Below are 13,614 nucleotides of genomic sequence, written 5' to 3' on the forward strand. Positions count from 1 at the left end.
GGCACGGCCTGCGCTGGGGGCCTGTCAGGGGACAGGCCCCGGTCTGTGACCGGGGATACAGCCAGCACTGGGGGTACGCGACCAGAGCCTGCGTGGGATGGGACCCAGTACTGCCATGGAGGGACACGGCCTGTACCATGGGGACACGGCGAGCACCCAGGGGAGCTCGGTCCTGTCACCAGGGCCCCCACAGGGCCCCCCCCAGTGAGGCGGGTCCTGTGCTGCCCCCCAGGATGTGGGCCAGCCAAGGGTATTGGTGGGTAGGCGGGGTGTGCTGGCTGTTCCCGAGGGTCCCTAACTGGCTGTCACCCACCATAGACCTTCCTCGCTGCAGGGGGCCTCTGGTGCTGCTCTGACCCCCTGCAGGTCTCCAAACGCTGCCTGCTCCGCACTGACAGCACAGGCAGCACAGCCCCCATGCGGGGTGCAGTAGCAAGCACTGCATGCAGGGTGTACATAACTCGTACAGGAATTAGACAGCACTGCATTGTTACTGCCATCCATGTTTTCCTCCATCTGCCTTGCCCTCTGCTGGGATCAACAAATCAGTAATACCAAACTGGAGACTGAGCTTTATGCAGCAGTTGGCTTTAGGCCGCCTGACGTGTTCTGAAATTACCCGGTGCCCAGCAAAATCCACACAGCTCTGCAACATGGTTTGTCCTCCCCTCACCCAAACGTCTTGGTCTGTAAATGCAGGGACTGGGGAAGGTGGGACTAGGGAGTGGCGGTTGTCTGTGGCTGGCTCTGCATGGCTCAACATGCTTCATCAATATGTCTCTGTGACACTATTCGTGTGGTCCTTCCCCTCCAGCATGTAGTTCAAGGGTATCGAACAGGAGGCATTCAAAGATGAGATGAGGCACCAGAGTGATGAGAAAACTGGAGAACAGAGGTGAGAGGCTGCCAGAGGTTAAGGTGGTGATTTCTCAATGGGGTTGCAGCCCACAACAGGGCTGAAAGCACTTTGGGGAGATTTTCGGTCTGTTAGGCCAAGATCAACAAATCCAAAGGTTGAAATTCAGTGGGAGAGTGCAGGGGCAGAGAGAGAGGGAACTGGGCACTGTGGTCCTCAGCATGGGTCTGAGTGACACGTGTGGACATGTGCCTCCACATCGAGCTCTCCTGCCTGCAGCTCCACAGTTCCCTGGCCTCCCAGAGCTTCCCCCAGCCTGTGTCATTCTGCAGGGCCACAGTGGGAGGGAGATGGGTGGGAGGATGGAGGAAACACAAAGCTTTGATGAAACATGAAAAACAGTCTTTGGGGCAGAGCATCACTCAGGAACAGCAGCCAGGATCTCACTGCCAAACCGCAGAAAGTTCAAAGTAAAAAAAAGGCCCTTGCAGTAGGGTGTAAACAGTTAAGTTAAATGGTCTGGTCCAAACCAGGAGGCAGCACAGCAGCTAATGGGGAAAAAGGGTGTGAAAGGGCTCTTTGTCCCAGCAGGAAGGCAGAGGGGCTGGGCACTGGGGACTCGCCCTGATAGGAACGCAGGGCAGCCTTGTTTGCAATGCAGGGTGCAGGCTCCTACAAAAGAGGTGGTTTTACACTCTTGTTCCTTTTGCAGCCAGACAAGCCCCTGCCTGGAAAAGTGCTTTAACCAGAGTGGCTCAGCTGATGTTCATCAGAAAAGCAAGACAGACCCAAGGAGGAGCTCCAACCCTTGCACAGGGCCTGGACAGCTGTGCCTGTCCTCTCCAGCATGTCCAGGGCAGGAGGCTGCAGCTCATGGTGGGTCTCACACCCTGGGAGAACAACCAGGAAATGACCACCCCATGCAAGGGCAGCCCTTTTCCCTGCAGGAGAAGATCTCAGAGTGACAAACCAAAGGTGCTGGGCCAGGGTGAGGGCAGGAGGCCGGCAGCACCTGGACAGGAAAGAAGTGCACTCTCACCACTCTCCTTTCCTGAGGTGAGATTCGCAGCAAATAGAGGAAAGCAGATAAGTAAAGCTATCCCTGCTGGCCGCTTGATGGGGCAATGGCCCGGCTAGGCAAGGGGTCAGCATGAATTATGTTTCCTGGCAGCATGACGCTGTGCTTTTAAAGGGATATCCGCTGGGTAGCATAGGACAACAGGGCTCATCGCACATCATGGAGGGGCACAAAACAGCGGACAGGACTAGATCATGACTTTGGGCATCCCCAGGAAATCCAGCCCGTTTTGGTGACAGTGATGAGACACATCCTGCTGCTCTGCTCTTTGTGTTGGAGAAAATACAGCAAGCCAGGAGGAAACTTCCTGAACACTTTAGGAAGTGGTTGCCTACTGCATTAATATTTGCTAGGTTTTGCTAGTTTATACAGCTGTCCCTCAGGCAGGTGTTCAGCAGCTGATAATAGAAAATGCAACAAGTACACAGGGCAAGACCTGGAGAAGACTCTGATAACTAATAATGCATGCATGCGTGGTCACACGCTTGTATGCATCCTCAAATGGTGTCACAAACCATGAAGCAGGCTCCATGAAGAGGTAAAAGACCTTGTGGCTTTCCCAGGTGCCAGGCAGGTAACATGCTGGCTGTGGAAGGGGACATGCCAATGACATATTGTCTATTGCTGTGCATTTGAAGAGGATGGTGAGTTTGGACTGAGCTTGAGACATGGAGGTTCCCTGTGCATCGCAAGGAAGTGATAGGGACGAGGGAATTCAGCCCAAACATTGTGCATTATTGCTCCCAGTCCCCCACAGCTACAGAGGACATCCTTACACTGGCCATACCCACCCTGGACCCAAGCCCTAGCAGAGCCTCCTTGCAAGAACTGGGAAGGGAAACCCCCACCACATCTCCCAGTGCCTGTGCCCACCCACAAGGACCAAGCGCACCCATCCATCTTGTCAAACTGCTTTAATATTTGGACACAAAGACAGGACAGAGCCAGTCAGGCTGTGCACAGACAAGATGCCCCTGAGCCATGGAATAGGGCTGCAGGGTTTCCCTTCTCAATTATGTGTGGATTTGGCCAAGACGTAGTTTAGCTGATGATGTCCTGAGCATGCCAGTGGGGTGCATGTGGAGGGTAGGGAAGAGGGATGGGGACTCCCTAGTGCAGCTCAGAGGTTGTTCAGCTCCAACAAAGTCTGGTCCAGGACCTGATGGATGCCCACATTCTCCTCTTTGGCACTGGCCAGACTCTCTGTGAATACAAGGGATGCCCAACCACACACACAGACACAGCCCAAGCATATCCAGGTGCAGCCAGACCCACGCACACCACACCAAGCACAGAAACACACAGAGATGGACGTTTCAGTATGGCAATAGCCCCCAGAGGAGCAGGGTCCACACAAGCAGCCCCGTCACTGGCAGGAATGAGCCCAGCTGCTCTGGGACCTGCCAGGACAGCCAGGCTGGTCACTGGGGGCAGGCAGTCCCTGCTTTTCAGCATTTCCAACCTGCCATGGTGCCCCATTGCCCACGGCTGGGCCCTCCACAGCACTGGTACCAGTGGTGGGTACCATTCCCATTCCTTGGCCAGCCACCAAGGGCCATCCTGCCCTGGGGCACCATCACCAGCTGAGGGCACATGCAAAAACCCTCAACCAGCAAAAGAGGAGAGCCAGTGCCTGCTGCATGACCCAGCAGTGCTCTGTGAAGAAAAGGAGTGAGACAGCAGCCCAGGAGGGTGGGCAAGGAGGACAGCAGAGAGGAGCAGTGGTAACGAGGCTGTAGGGATGGGTTCTGCCACGCAGCCTCCTCTGGTGTCCACTTCCAAATGACACTCTCATTCCCTCTAGAGACGAGGATGGGATGAGAGCTCTGCCCACCCAGCCCCATCTTCTAGCTCTCCCTCCTGGGCTCTTCCCTGTTCCCTGACCCAGATTTGGGGCAGCAGGTGCTGCTGGGTCCCCAGATCATATTCCAACCCTCCCAGCAACCTGCAGGGACCCTGCTCTGAAAGGATCATCCCTGCGCAGTCTGGGGTGACCAGAGCAAGGACAGAGCCTGGCCACCAACTGGGACAAGGGGAAGAAGGCAGCAATACAAACCACTGCATCCCTCCCCAGCAGGGCCAGGCTCATGCCAGGGGACAGCAATCACTGCGTGGGCATCCCAGGACATCACAAAACCCCTCATTCCTCTCCCAAGAAAAACCGATCAGCTCCAGAGGGGCTCCTTGTGCCCCCCAAGCAGGGTGGTTACCCCCAGGGGGATAAACCAAGGCTCCACACCCTGCCTAGTCCTGGCAGGGACCAGGTAGGGGCTCCCAGCCCTGAGCCAGCCTGGCCAAAATGGAGCAGGGTGGCTGGGCTGGGGCCAGGAGCAATGGGCACCTCAGTTGTTAAGTTCGGTAAGGATGACCCGCAGCTCGTTAGTGAGAACGCGGTTTTTCTCGGCCTCCTGCCGGGAACGCTCTAGAGAAAACAGAGACGTCAGCACAGCAGAGAGAAGAGAGAGAAAGGCAAGTTAGTGAAAAGAGACAGCATTCCCCAAAGCTGGAAATCCCGTAGTTGCCCAGCCAGCAGCAGGAGCAAGTTGGGACTGGCAGGAGAAGGCAGCCGGTCCTGGGGCACAGATGGGGCTGAGGGTCTATCAGTTTGGTAACTGGGTTCTGAGGCAGGGTAGGATGCTGAGGAAGGAGGAGAAGGAGGAATCAGGGACCCATTTAGGGATCACTGCTGAAGTGTAGGGTCAGCCCCTTCATCGAGGGAGTGCGATGCAGGAGAGATGCCAGGGCTGAGGTCACTGCTTGCAGGCAGTGTCTGGGAGCAGGGATGAGAAATGGATGGGACCAGATCTAACCTGGTATTTCAGGCCAAAAGAGTCATGGAGAAGATGGCACAAGATGAAGAAAGCTGTGTATGAGAGCCAGGGGGTGGGGGGTCATCCCCCAGGCCGAGGCACAAAGGGCCCTGTCCTGCTCAGCCTGGCAGTGTGGGAGCCACCCGGGGCTCAGCCATGGCTGCTAGCTGCCTGCAGTCACCTCCTACCTGCCAGCACCCATGTGAGACAGGCAGGAGGGACACAGCAGCATGAAAAACACAAAAGAGAAACCAAGGAAAGAAAATGCTTTATTGACAACAACAATTCAGTTAACACAGAGGGACAGAACATAAAAGAAAAGTCATGAAATGCAAACTGAAGAGCGATGTGCAGAGGACAGGAGGGAGGGCAGGGTTAAAGGGAGCCAGGGGTCTCAGGGCTGCCTGCCTGCCTGCCTGTATGGGAAAGGGCTGCCTGCACAGCTAGACCCAATGCTCTATCCCCTGGGTCTGAGCTTTGGCAGTGGAGGTGCTGCTTCCCCTGTGCCGGTTGTCCCCCACCCTGGGCCCCACAGGCAGCACGGGGGAGCTTTGCTGGGGGGATGTGGGGAGCATGTGGGCCCCCAACCCCAGAACTGCAGCGTCCCCAGTGCTTCTGCTGCTGGGAAGCCAAGGAGGGGGATGCTGGAGGGAAGAGCTCCTGGGCACAGCCCTGTTCCCCATCAGACAATGCTGGGGCATGGACCTAAAACCACACGGGCACTGTCTGCCCCACTTATTGGGGTTCCCTGCCCTGCCAAACGCCCCTAAACACCTACACCTCGTATCCCCACAAAGAGGGGTATTGCAGAAATACCCCAGGCCGGCTCCTGTCCCAAGGGAGCCGACAGACAGGCACATGCTAGGAAGGACAGAGGTGGACAGAGTGGGCAGGAGAGCGATAGGATGGACGTGCAGGCAAGTGGGTGAAATGGGAAGGGAAAGGCAGGCACGGGGCTGCAGTGCTGGTGCCCTTTGAGCGGCTCAGAGGGAGGTGATGTCGTTAAGTGCATTGTCCAGCTCCTCACTGATGGCTTTGTACTTCATCTTCTGCGCATACACTTCGTCTGCAGGCAGGGGGTGGGCAGGAGGGTAAACGGTGGAGCAGGGTGGGGAGTGGGCAGCAGAGAAAGAGAGTGGCTGTGAGCGGGGGGCTGAGGGTGGCGGGAGCGTGTGGGCACAGGCAGCATGGATGCAGCCTTATTCCCCACCCAGGGGCAGAGCCCAGATGCCAGCAGCTCTGTGCTACCATACCAGACACCACGGCATCCAGTCTCCCCCCTCTCAGGATCCCTGCCCACCCCCTCACCCCACCCAAGCCCTGTTCAACCCTACCAGGGGCATGCTGTGGCCAGCACTGCCCAGCAAAGAGGGACACATTGCCAGTGGGGACATTTTACCTTCTAGATCATCGATGGTTTTCTCCAGCTTCGCCACAGATCTCTCTGCAAACTCTGCTCGGGTCTCAGCCTGTGGGAGCACAGTGGGGTGAGGGTGAGCTGCAGGGCATGAAGAGGATGGTGCAGGCTGTACCACACCCCAAATCTGCCCCATCTGCATCTCTAGTACCTTTCTCCATGAGCCCTTCCCTGGGAAAGGCAAGGGACAAGGGCCCCATGGACCCCCACATCCTAAACCAGAGCAGGCTGATGGATGAGCAATTGTACCGTGCACCACTTTTTTTTTTTTCCTCCAGTTTTATTTCTTCCTCTTTTTGTTACATCCCTTTTCATTACTATTAATTGTTATTGTTGTTATTCTATTTTATTTTAATTATTGAACTGTCCTTAACCCATAAGATTTACTGGGTTTTTTCCTATTTTCCTCCTCATCCCACTGGGCAGAGAGGAGTGAGCGAGCAGCTGCGTGGTGTTCAATTGCTGGTCAAAACCCACGTAGGATGGCAAACTTGTGCCTGCAGCAATGCCGTGCCAGCCCTGCACCACTTACCTCCTTCAGTTTTTCCCCTAGAAGCTTGATTTCCTCCTCATACTTGTCCTCCTTGGTGGAATACTGCAGAAACAGAGACAAGCACCTGTGAGCCCAATGGGACGCCTCCATTCATCCTTCACCCTATCAGGAGACCCAAGCACCCCAACAGCCTACATACTGCCCAGCCCCAGCAGCCCTGCTCGGTCCTACCTTGTCAGCCTGGGCCTCCAGGGACTTCAAGTTGTTGGTGACAATTTTCAGCTCCTCCTCTAGGTCACCACATTTACTACATCCCAAGCAGGGGCCGCCAGGAGGAGGAGCAGGGCCCGGGGTGGGCAGGAGAGAGGGGGAGCAGAAAGAGCAGGTGCGGGGAAGGAGGAAAGAAAGAGAGAGAGAAAACAAGTTAAGAGAGGAGAAAACAGTGCAGGTGGAGGAGCAGAGCCACTGTGAGCGGGAGCTGCTGGGATACATCCATTCATCCATTTCTCGTGCTTCCCTGCACGGACATTCCGTGCATCACCACTGGCCGGGCTCCCGCTGGCCTCACTGACAAGGAGAGCAGTCATGGAGGGATGGCGGAGCATGCCCAGCTGGTGCCCGCCAGAGAAGAAGGCGAGGGGAGGTCAGTGGTGGAGGCAAAGGCGCACAGAGGAGAGAGGTGGCTCGCATGGTTCGAGAGACAGTGACAGAGAGAGGGGGGCTCCTGTGCATCGCCCCACGCCCCTGCCCCAGTACCTCTTCCTCTGAGGCAGTGAGAGATTTGAGAGACTGGTCCATGATCCGCATCTCTTCTTCCAGCTGTTTCACTCGGCTGGGGTGGAAGAGGGGCACCCCGGTGGGGGACAGCAGAGAACAGGGTCAAGGATGTGCTGCTGGTGGGCTGGCATCCCCCTGCCCCCAGCCTGTGAGCCCAGGGACCATCCTGACAGCAGACTCTGCTGCTCCCAGGGAAGGACATCCCCATCCCCATGCGGACATCCCCATCCCCATGGCTGCCAAGGATTTGGGGCAAGGAATGCGTGGCACCCCTGCGTGCTGCCCACCAGGAGCTCTGCTCACCTCTCTGCCACCTCTGCTCTCTCCTCTGAGCGCTCCAGCTCTCCCTCAAGGACGACCAGCTTGCGGGCGACCTGTCGATGTCAGCAAGAGGCCCATGTCATCCCCATGCTTACCCTGGCTGGGTGCACAGGGCTGTAAGGAGATGGCCCTGGGTGCTGCTGGGGTGTCAGGATGGGGGAAGGGGCGCACACACCTCCTCATATTTGCGATCAGCCTCCTCAGCAATGTGTTTTGCCTCTTTCAGCTGCATTTCCTGGAGCTCCATCTTCTCCTCATCTTTCATGGCCCTGTTTTCGATGACCTTCATGCCTCTGAGGAAAGTGCAAGCCAGATGATGTTAATGCCATGGGCCAAGGTGGCACCTGTTCCTCCTGCATGCCCACTGTATCCTAACCCCACCATCCTCCAGCTCCAGAGACATGGGACATCACCTGGGAATGCTGGCACTTGCTGACCACCGCACCCAGTAGGGTCACATCAGTGGTACCCCAAGGATGGTCTTGCACACAATTACAGCAGTGGAGCTGGCTCCAGGGCCATGTTCCAGAGGGAGGAGATATGGCTACGGTGCTTCTCAACCAGGCAAGTCCTGAACCCATAATTTGGCAAGAAATGTGTACAGCCCAAGATGAGCCAGCAAGAACCTCCACAAAAGCAGCCTGACAGGCCAGAAATGCTAGAAAACATCCCGTGGCAAAGCTTTTTCTCATTCAGGGATAATGCTCACAAGCAGGGGTCACCAAACCCCCATGAACCGCCGCAGCAGATAGTCCTGAAGACTCTTCTCCTCTCACTTGGATGCTATTGCTCAAACTGGTCTTTGCCAATGGAGGGAAGAGATCACACAACTGTGAGGAATGCTGTGACATGTCCAGGCACTCCCATACAACATGACTGCCCTCACCTGCACAGCTCCTGCATGGGAAATTGCTTGCCATAAGAATGGGGCAACACACTTTGCAGGACTGGTTTTCTGAATGAGGCTGGTTTGTTCTCAAAAGCTGACCTTTCTTTCCAGGCACATATGTCATCTCCTGGGCTTTTGTTCAGCCCTTGAGTGTAAGAAGCTGTTCTGGGGCAGAAAACAGGCTCCAAGCACCCTCTGACTTTGGTTATGGCCTGATATTTGTATAAACACCAGATCAAATTGTTTAGGATTTTATGGGTGCCCTGGAAATTTCAAAGCCATTTTAAGAATGTCTGTATCTGGGGGACTTCTCTGTGTCGTGCCTTTGCTCTCTTCCTTTTGGGTCTGCAAGAAGGCAGCAAGGAAGGCACACAGCAAGATCACTACCCAGGACTTCAGGAGAGCAGACTTTGGCCTCTTCAGGGATCTGCTTGGCAGAGTACCATGGGGTAAAGCCCTGGAGGGAAGAGGGGCCCAAGAAAGCTGGTTAATATTCAAGGATCACCTCCTCCAAGCTGGGAAGCGATACATTCTAATAAAGAGAAAGCCAGGCAAAAACACCAGGAGGCCTGCATGGGTGAATAAGGAGCTCCTGGACAAGCTCAGACACAAAAGGGAAGCCTATAGAGGGTGGAAGCAAGGGCAGGTAGCCTGTGAGGAATACAGAGAAACTGACTGGGTAGCCAGGGATTGGGTTAGGAAGGCTAAAGCCCTGATGGAATAAAATCTGGCCATGGACATCAAGAGACAACAAGAAAGGGTTCTATAATTATGCTGGTGATAAAAGGAAGACTAGGAAAAATGTAGGCCCTCTCTGGAAGAAAAAGGGACATTTGGTCACCTGGAATATGGAGGAGGCTGAGATACTCAACTTTTTTGCCTCAGTGTTCACCAGGAATGGCTCCAGCCACACTGCCCAAGTTGCAGAAGGCAAAGGTTGGGACTGGGACAATGAAGAAATGCCCACTGTAGGAGATCAGGTTTGAGACCACCTAAGAAACCTGAAGGTGCACAAGTCCATGGGACCTGATGAGAGGCATTATGCATCCTGAGGGACCTGGTGGATGAACTGTCTAAGCCACTATCCATCATATTTGAGAAGTCATGGCAGTCTGGTGAAGTTCCCACTGACTGGAAAAGGGGAAACAAACCCCTCATTTTTAAAAAGGGGAAAAAGGAAGAGCTGGGGAACAACAGGCCAGTCAGTCTCATCTCTGTGCCTGGCAAGATCATGGATCAGATCCTCCTGGAAAATATGCTAGGGCACATGGAAAATAAGGAGGTGATTGGTGACAGACAACATGGCTTCACTAAAGGCAAATTGTGCCTGATGAATTTGGTGGCCTTCTATAACAGGGTTACAGTGTTGGTGGATAAGGGAAGAGCAACTGATGTCATCTACCTGGACCTGTGCAAAGCATTTGACACTGTCCTGCACGACATCCTTGTCTCTAAAATGGAGAGACGTGGATTTAACTGATGGACCACCCGGTGGATAAGGAATTGGCTGGATGGTGGTGGTCAACAGGTTGATGTCTGAGTGGAGACAAGTGACAAGTGGTGTTCATCAGGGGTTAGTGTTGGGACCGACATCTTTGTTGGTGACTTGGACAGTGAGATCGAGTGCACCCTCAGCAAGTTTGCTGATGACACCAAGCTGTGTGGTGTGGTCGACGTGCTGGAGGGAAGGGATGTGCCATCCAGAGGGACCTGGACAGGCTGGAGAGGTGGGCCTGTGTGAACCTCATGAAGTTCAGCAAAGTCCTGCACAGGGGCCAGGGCAATCCCAAGCACAAATACAGTCTGTGTGATGAGTGGATTGAGAGCAGCCCTGTGAGCCAGCAATGTATGCTTGCAGCCCAGAAAGCCAACTACACCTTGGGCTGCATCAAGAGAAGTGTGACCAGCAGGTTGAGAGAGGGGATTCTCCCGCTCTGCTCTGCTCTCATGAGACCCCACCTGCAGTGCTGTGTCCAGCTCTGGAGCTCTCAGTGTAAGAGCTTGATCCCTGCTTGAGTGGGTCTAGAGGAGCCCACAAAGATGACCAGGGGGCTGGAGCACCTCTCCTGTGAGGACAGGCTGAGAGAGTTGGGGTTGTTCAGCCTGGAGAAGAGAAGGCTCTGGGGAGACCTTATAGCGGCCTTCCAGTACTTAAAGGGGCTACAGGAAAGATGGGGAGGTACTCTTTATCAGGGAGTGTAGGGATAGAACAAAAAATAATGGTTTTAAACTGAAAGAGAGTAGGTTTAGATTAGATATTAGGAAGAAATTCTTTACTGTGTGAGGGTAGTGAGGCCCTGGCACAGGTTTCCCAGAGAAGCTGTGGCTGCCCCCTCCCTGGCAGTGTTCAAGGCCAGGCTGGATGGGGCTTTGAGCAACCTGGTCTAGGGGAAGGTGTCCCTGCCCATGGCAGGGGTGTTGGAACTACGTGATCTCTATTTCAACCCAAACCATTCCATGATTCTATGAAAACCAACACAAACCCCATAATGTCACTTCAGAAGGACCCCATGGCAATACCAAGGGGGCTGGCTGCCTGTAATCAATAGGGATCTGATGCCACCGCCACTGTCCCTTCCCTTCCCACCTCTCGCTTTCATCAGCCGCCTTCTCAGCTTCCTCCAGCTTCTGCAGGGCAGTGGCCAGGCGCTCCTGGGCTCGGTCCAGCTCCTCCTCCACCAGCTGGATACGGCGATTCAGAGAAGCCACCTCAGCCTCAGCCTGTGGGAGCAGAAACCCCTCAGTCATTCCATGTCTCATATATATATATATATATATATATATTTGTATTTTTAAAAAAGGATTTTCAGTGGTTATTTCTGCATTCGTTATTCAGAACACCTCTTGGCATGTGCAACAAGCCAGTGCTCACTGGAATGTAGTGCCCGACCATCCATCCCCTTGCCTTTCTATAGGGATGAGTTTTCTCCATCCCTACCACCCTATTTGACATTGGCCCCTCCCAGTCAAGCAACCCCAGCCCAGCATGTGCAGCCCCTCCACTGTGTCCTCGCACCTCTGGCTCCCACCCCGGGGAGGGACAAGAGGCATTCGCTGGGGTAGGGTGGCTGTAGCAGCCATGCAGTCACAGGGATGGTATTTGGGGTTTGCAGAGCAGTGAGTAAAGGAGGAGGAATGCCCTGTGCAGCTTCACTCCCGAAAAGGAGATCAGAGCTGCTTGTGGATTTCCTGTTTACGGAGGCAGCAGAGAAAGCTGGGAGCTTCTCCTGCGGGAACCCCCCCGGCCCCGTGCCTGAAGCCAAGCGCAGGCCATTCCCCCCCGCCAGCACAGTGACAAGGGCAATGGAGCAAGTTGCCCTTGGCAGGCTGGTGCCTGGCCAAGCTGTGGCTGCCAGGCCCCACCAGACAGGGGCTCCCCACTTTCCCAGGCTCCCCATGCGTGGGGCTGGAGGCTCAGACTGGCCAGGAGCGGTGACCCTGGCTCGCTGCCAGCCCCCTGATGGCTGGCATCGCATGCCTTCCATGTGGTAAAGGCTCCAGCTCCATCGCCACCGCCGGGAAACACTGCCTTGGCAGCTTCTGGCCCTGCTCCCCACCAGGGGGACTGTGGGGAAGACAAAACCCGGGTGCAAAGGGATGGGTGGGGATAAGACCTCACCACAGGGCGCAGCCCTGTGCACCAAGAGGCAGGAAGGCATGCTCCAACTTTTGGGATAATGTCTCCTGCTTATTCGCAGGCATGAGCAGGCCTGGCCAGTTGCAGCGCCCGTCCCCCTCTGGCCTTGTGCTCCAGCGCCTGGAATGCCCCGGGGGACATCTGCCAAGCAGGATGACCGTGGGAGCAGCGAGAGGCTGTCACCCTGTGTGGCCCCGCTGAGCACCCACAGTCCCCCGTGGTTAATCAGCAGGGTGAGGACAGGCGCAGCCTACACCCCTACGAGCAGAGCAGCCTGGCAGCATCCCAGGAGGGTGGTCAGCCCCACGGCTGGCACAACAGCCACCTCCGTAGTGTTAACACCCTTTTTCCGGGCTCAGTGAGGGTTTGCACCTAGCCAGACCGCCCAATGGGGAGCTGGGGCAGGCCCCTGCAGGGTGATGCTCTGTCTGTGGCATCTGCCTCACCTTGTTGGGAGCTTTCCTCCCAGGGAATCACCCCCAAAGTGGGTCAGAGCTGCCTGGGTGGACAGTTGGGAACATGAGCTCTCCAGGAGCTCCCAACGACTGGAGAACCCGATCTGCAGCTGCAGGAAGGGGCCATTTCCTCCACATACAGCCCAAGTGACAACAACCCGGGTACCGCACCCAGCTCTGCCGCTCGAGATATGGTGAGGATGTCAAAGAAGTGGGCATAGGAAAAAGAAATAAAAAAACCCAGCCATAACAACAATAAAAAAGCCAAACCGGGAACAAGCTGCAGCTTGGAAATGCCGTCCCACTGCCAGAGTGGAAATTTTGGCCTGTGGCAGCATGAAGGGGTGGCTTGTCCCCATGGACAGGCTGGAGAGCCAGAGGCTCTGTGACTGCTGCGGCCCGGACCGCAGAGCCCGCTGGAAGCCAGACAAGAGCCTGGGCGTGGGATTTTTAGCCGTGCACATCGCCGGCCTCCCTCCGAAGGAGGGGATCCTTTCCCAGGATCTGCCCAGCCCCACGCAGAGCCAAGGCAGAGCTGGCCGCTAACGGCTGCCCGGTGCCCCCCCCTCCCCTCAAGCCGGGGTAGCCCCGGCGAGTCCCCGGCGCACGGAGCATCCATCCCTCGCAAGACCCACGGAGGAAGCAGCTGGAGGAGGCAGCCCGGAGGCCGGGACGCTGCCCGAAGCCCCCTGCCCCGGAGGGGGGCGCTCTCGCCAGCTGCCGCGGCACTAGGATGGCAGCACGCTCCAGCCCCCCCGTACCCTCCACAGCGCTCCGACCGGCGCGGGGGGTACAGCCAGCCCGGCTACCGGGGCAGGGAGAGGTGGGGGGGGATTGCGGGAGGCGGCCGGCGCCAACCCGCAGGGCGGGGGGAGGATGCC

At 56.1% G+C, this 13,614-nt stretch overlaps 1 protein-coding gene across 1 annotated transcript; it reads right to left on the reverse strand.

Annotated features, from left to right (window-relative positions):
• Positions 1-2,833: 2,833 nt before the first annotated feature.
• Positions 2,834-11,404, reverse strand: TPM2 (tropomyosin 2). Its single transcript, XM_026865530.1, has 7 exons — positions 11,229-11,404; positions 7,928-8,045; positions 7,735-7,805; positions 6,886-6,961; positions 6,694-6,756; positions 6,144-6,213; positions 2,834-3,137 (listed from the first exon to the last, which is right to left on the reverse strand). Exons 1-7 carry the CDS (start codon positions 11,399-11,401, stop codon positions 3,055-3,057), a joined length of 654 nt encoding a protein of 217 aa, XP_026721331.1. The 5' UTR covers positions 11,402-11,404; the 3' UTR covers positions 2,834-3,054.
• Positions 11,405-13,614: the final 2,210 nt, after the last annotated feature.

This window comes from Athene cunicularia (genome assembly GCF_003259725.1).
Source record: "Athene cunicularia isolate RWA chromosome Z unlocalized genomic scaffold, athCun1 chrZ_part1, whole genome shotgun sequence".
In the NCBI taxonomy this organism is placed as follows: Eukaryota; Metazoa; Chordata; class Aves; order Strigiformes; family Strigidae; genus Athene; species Athene cunicularia.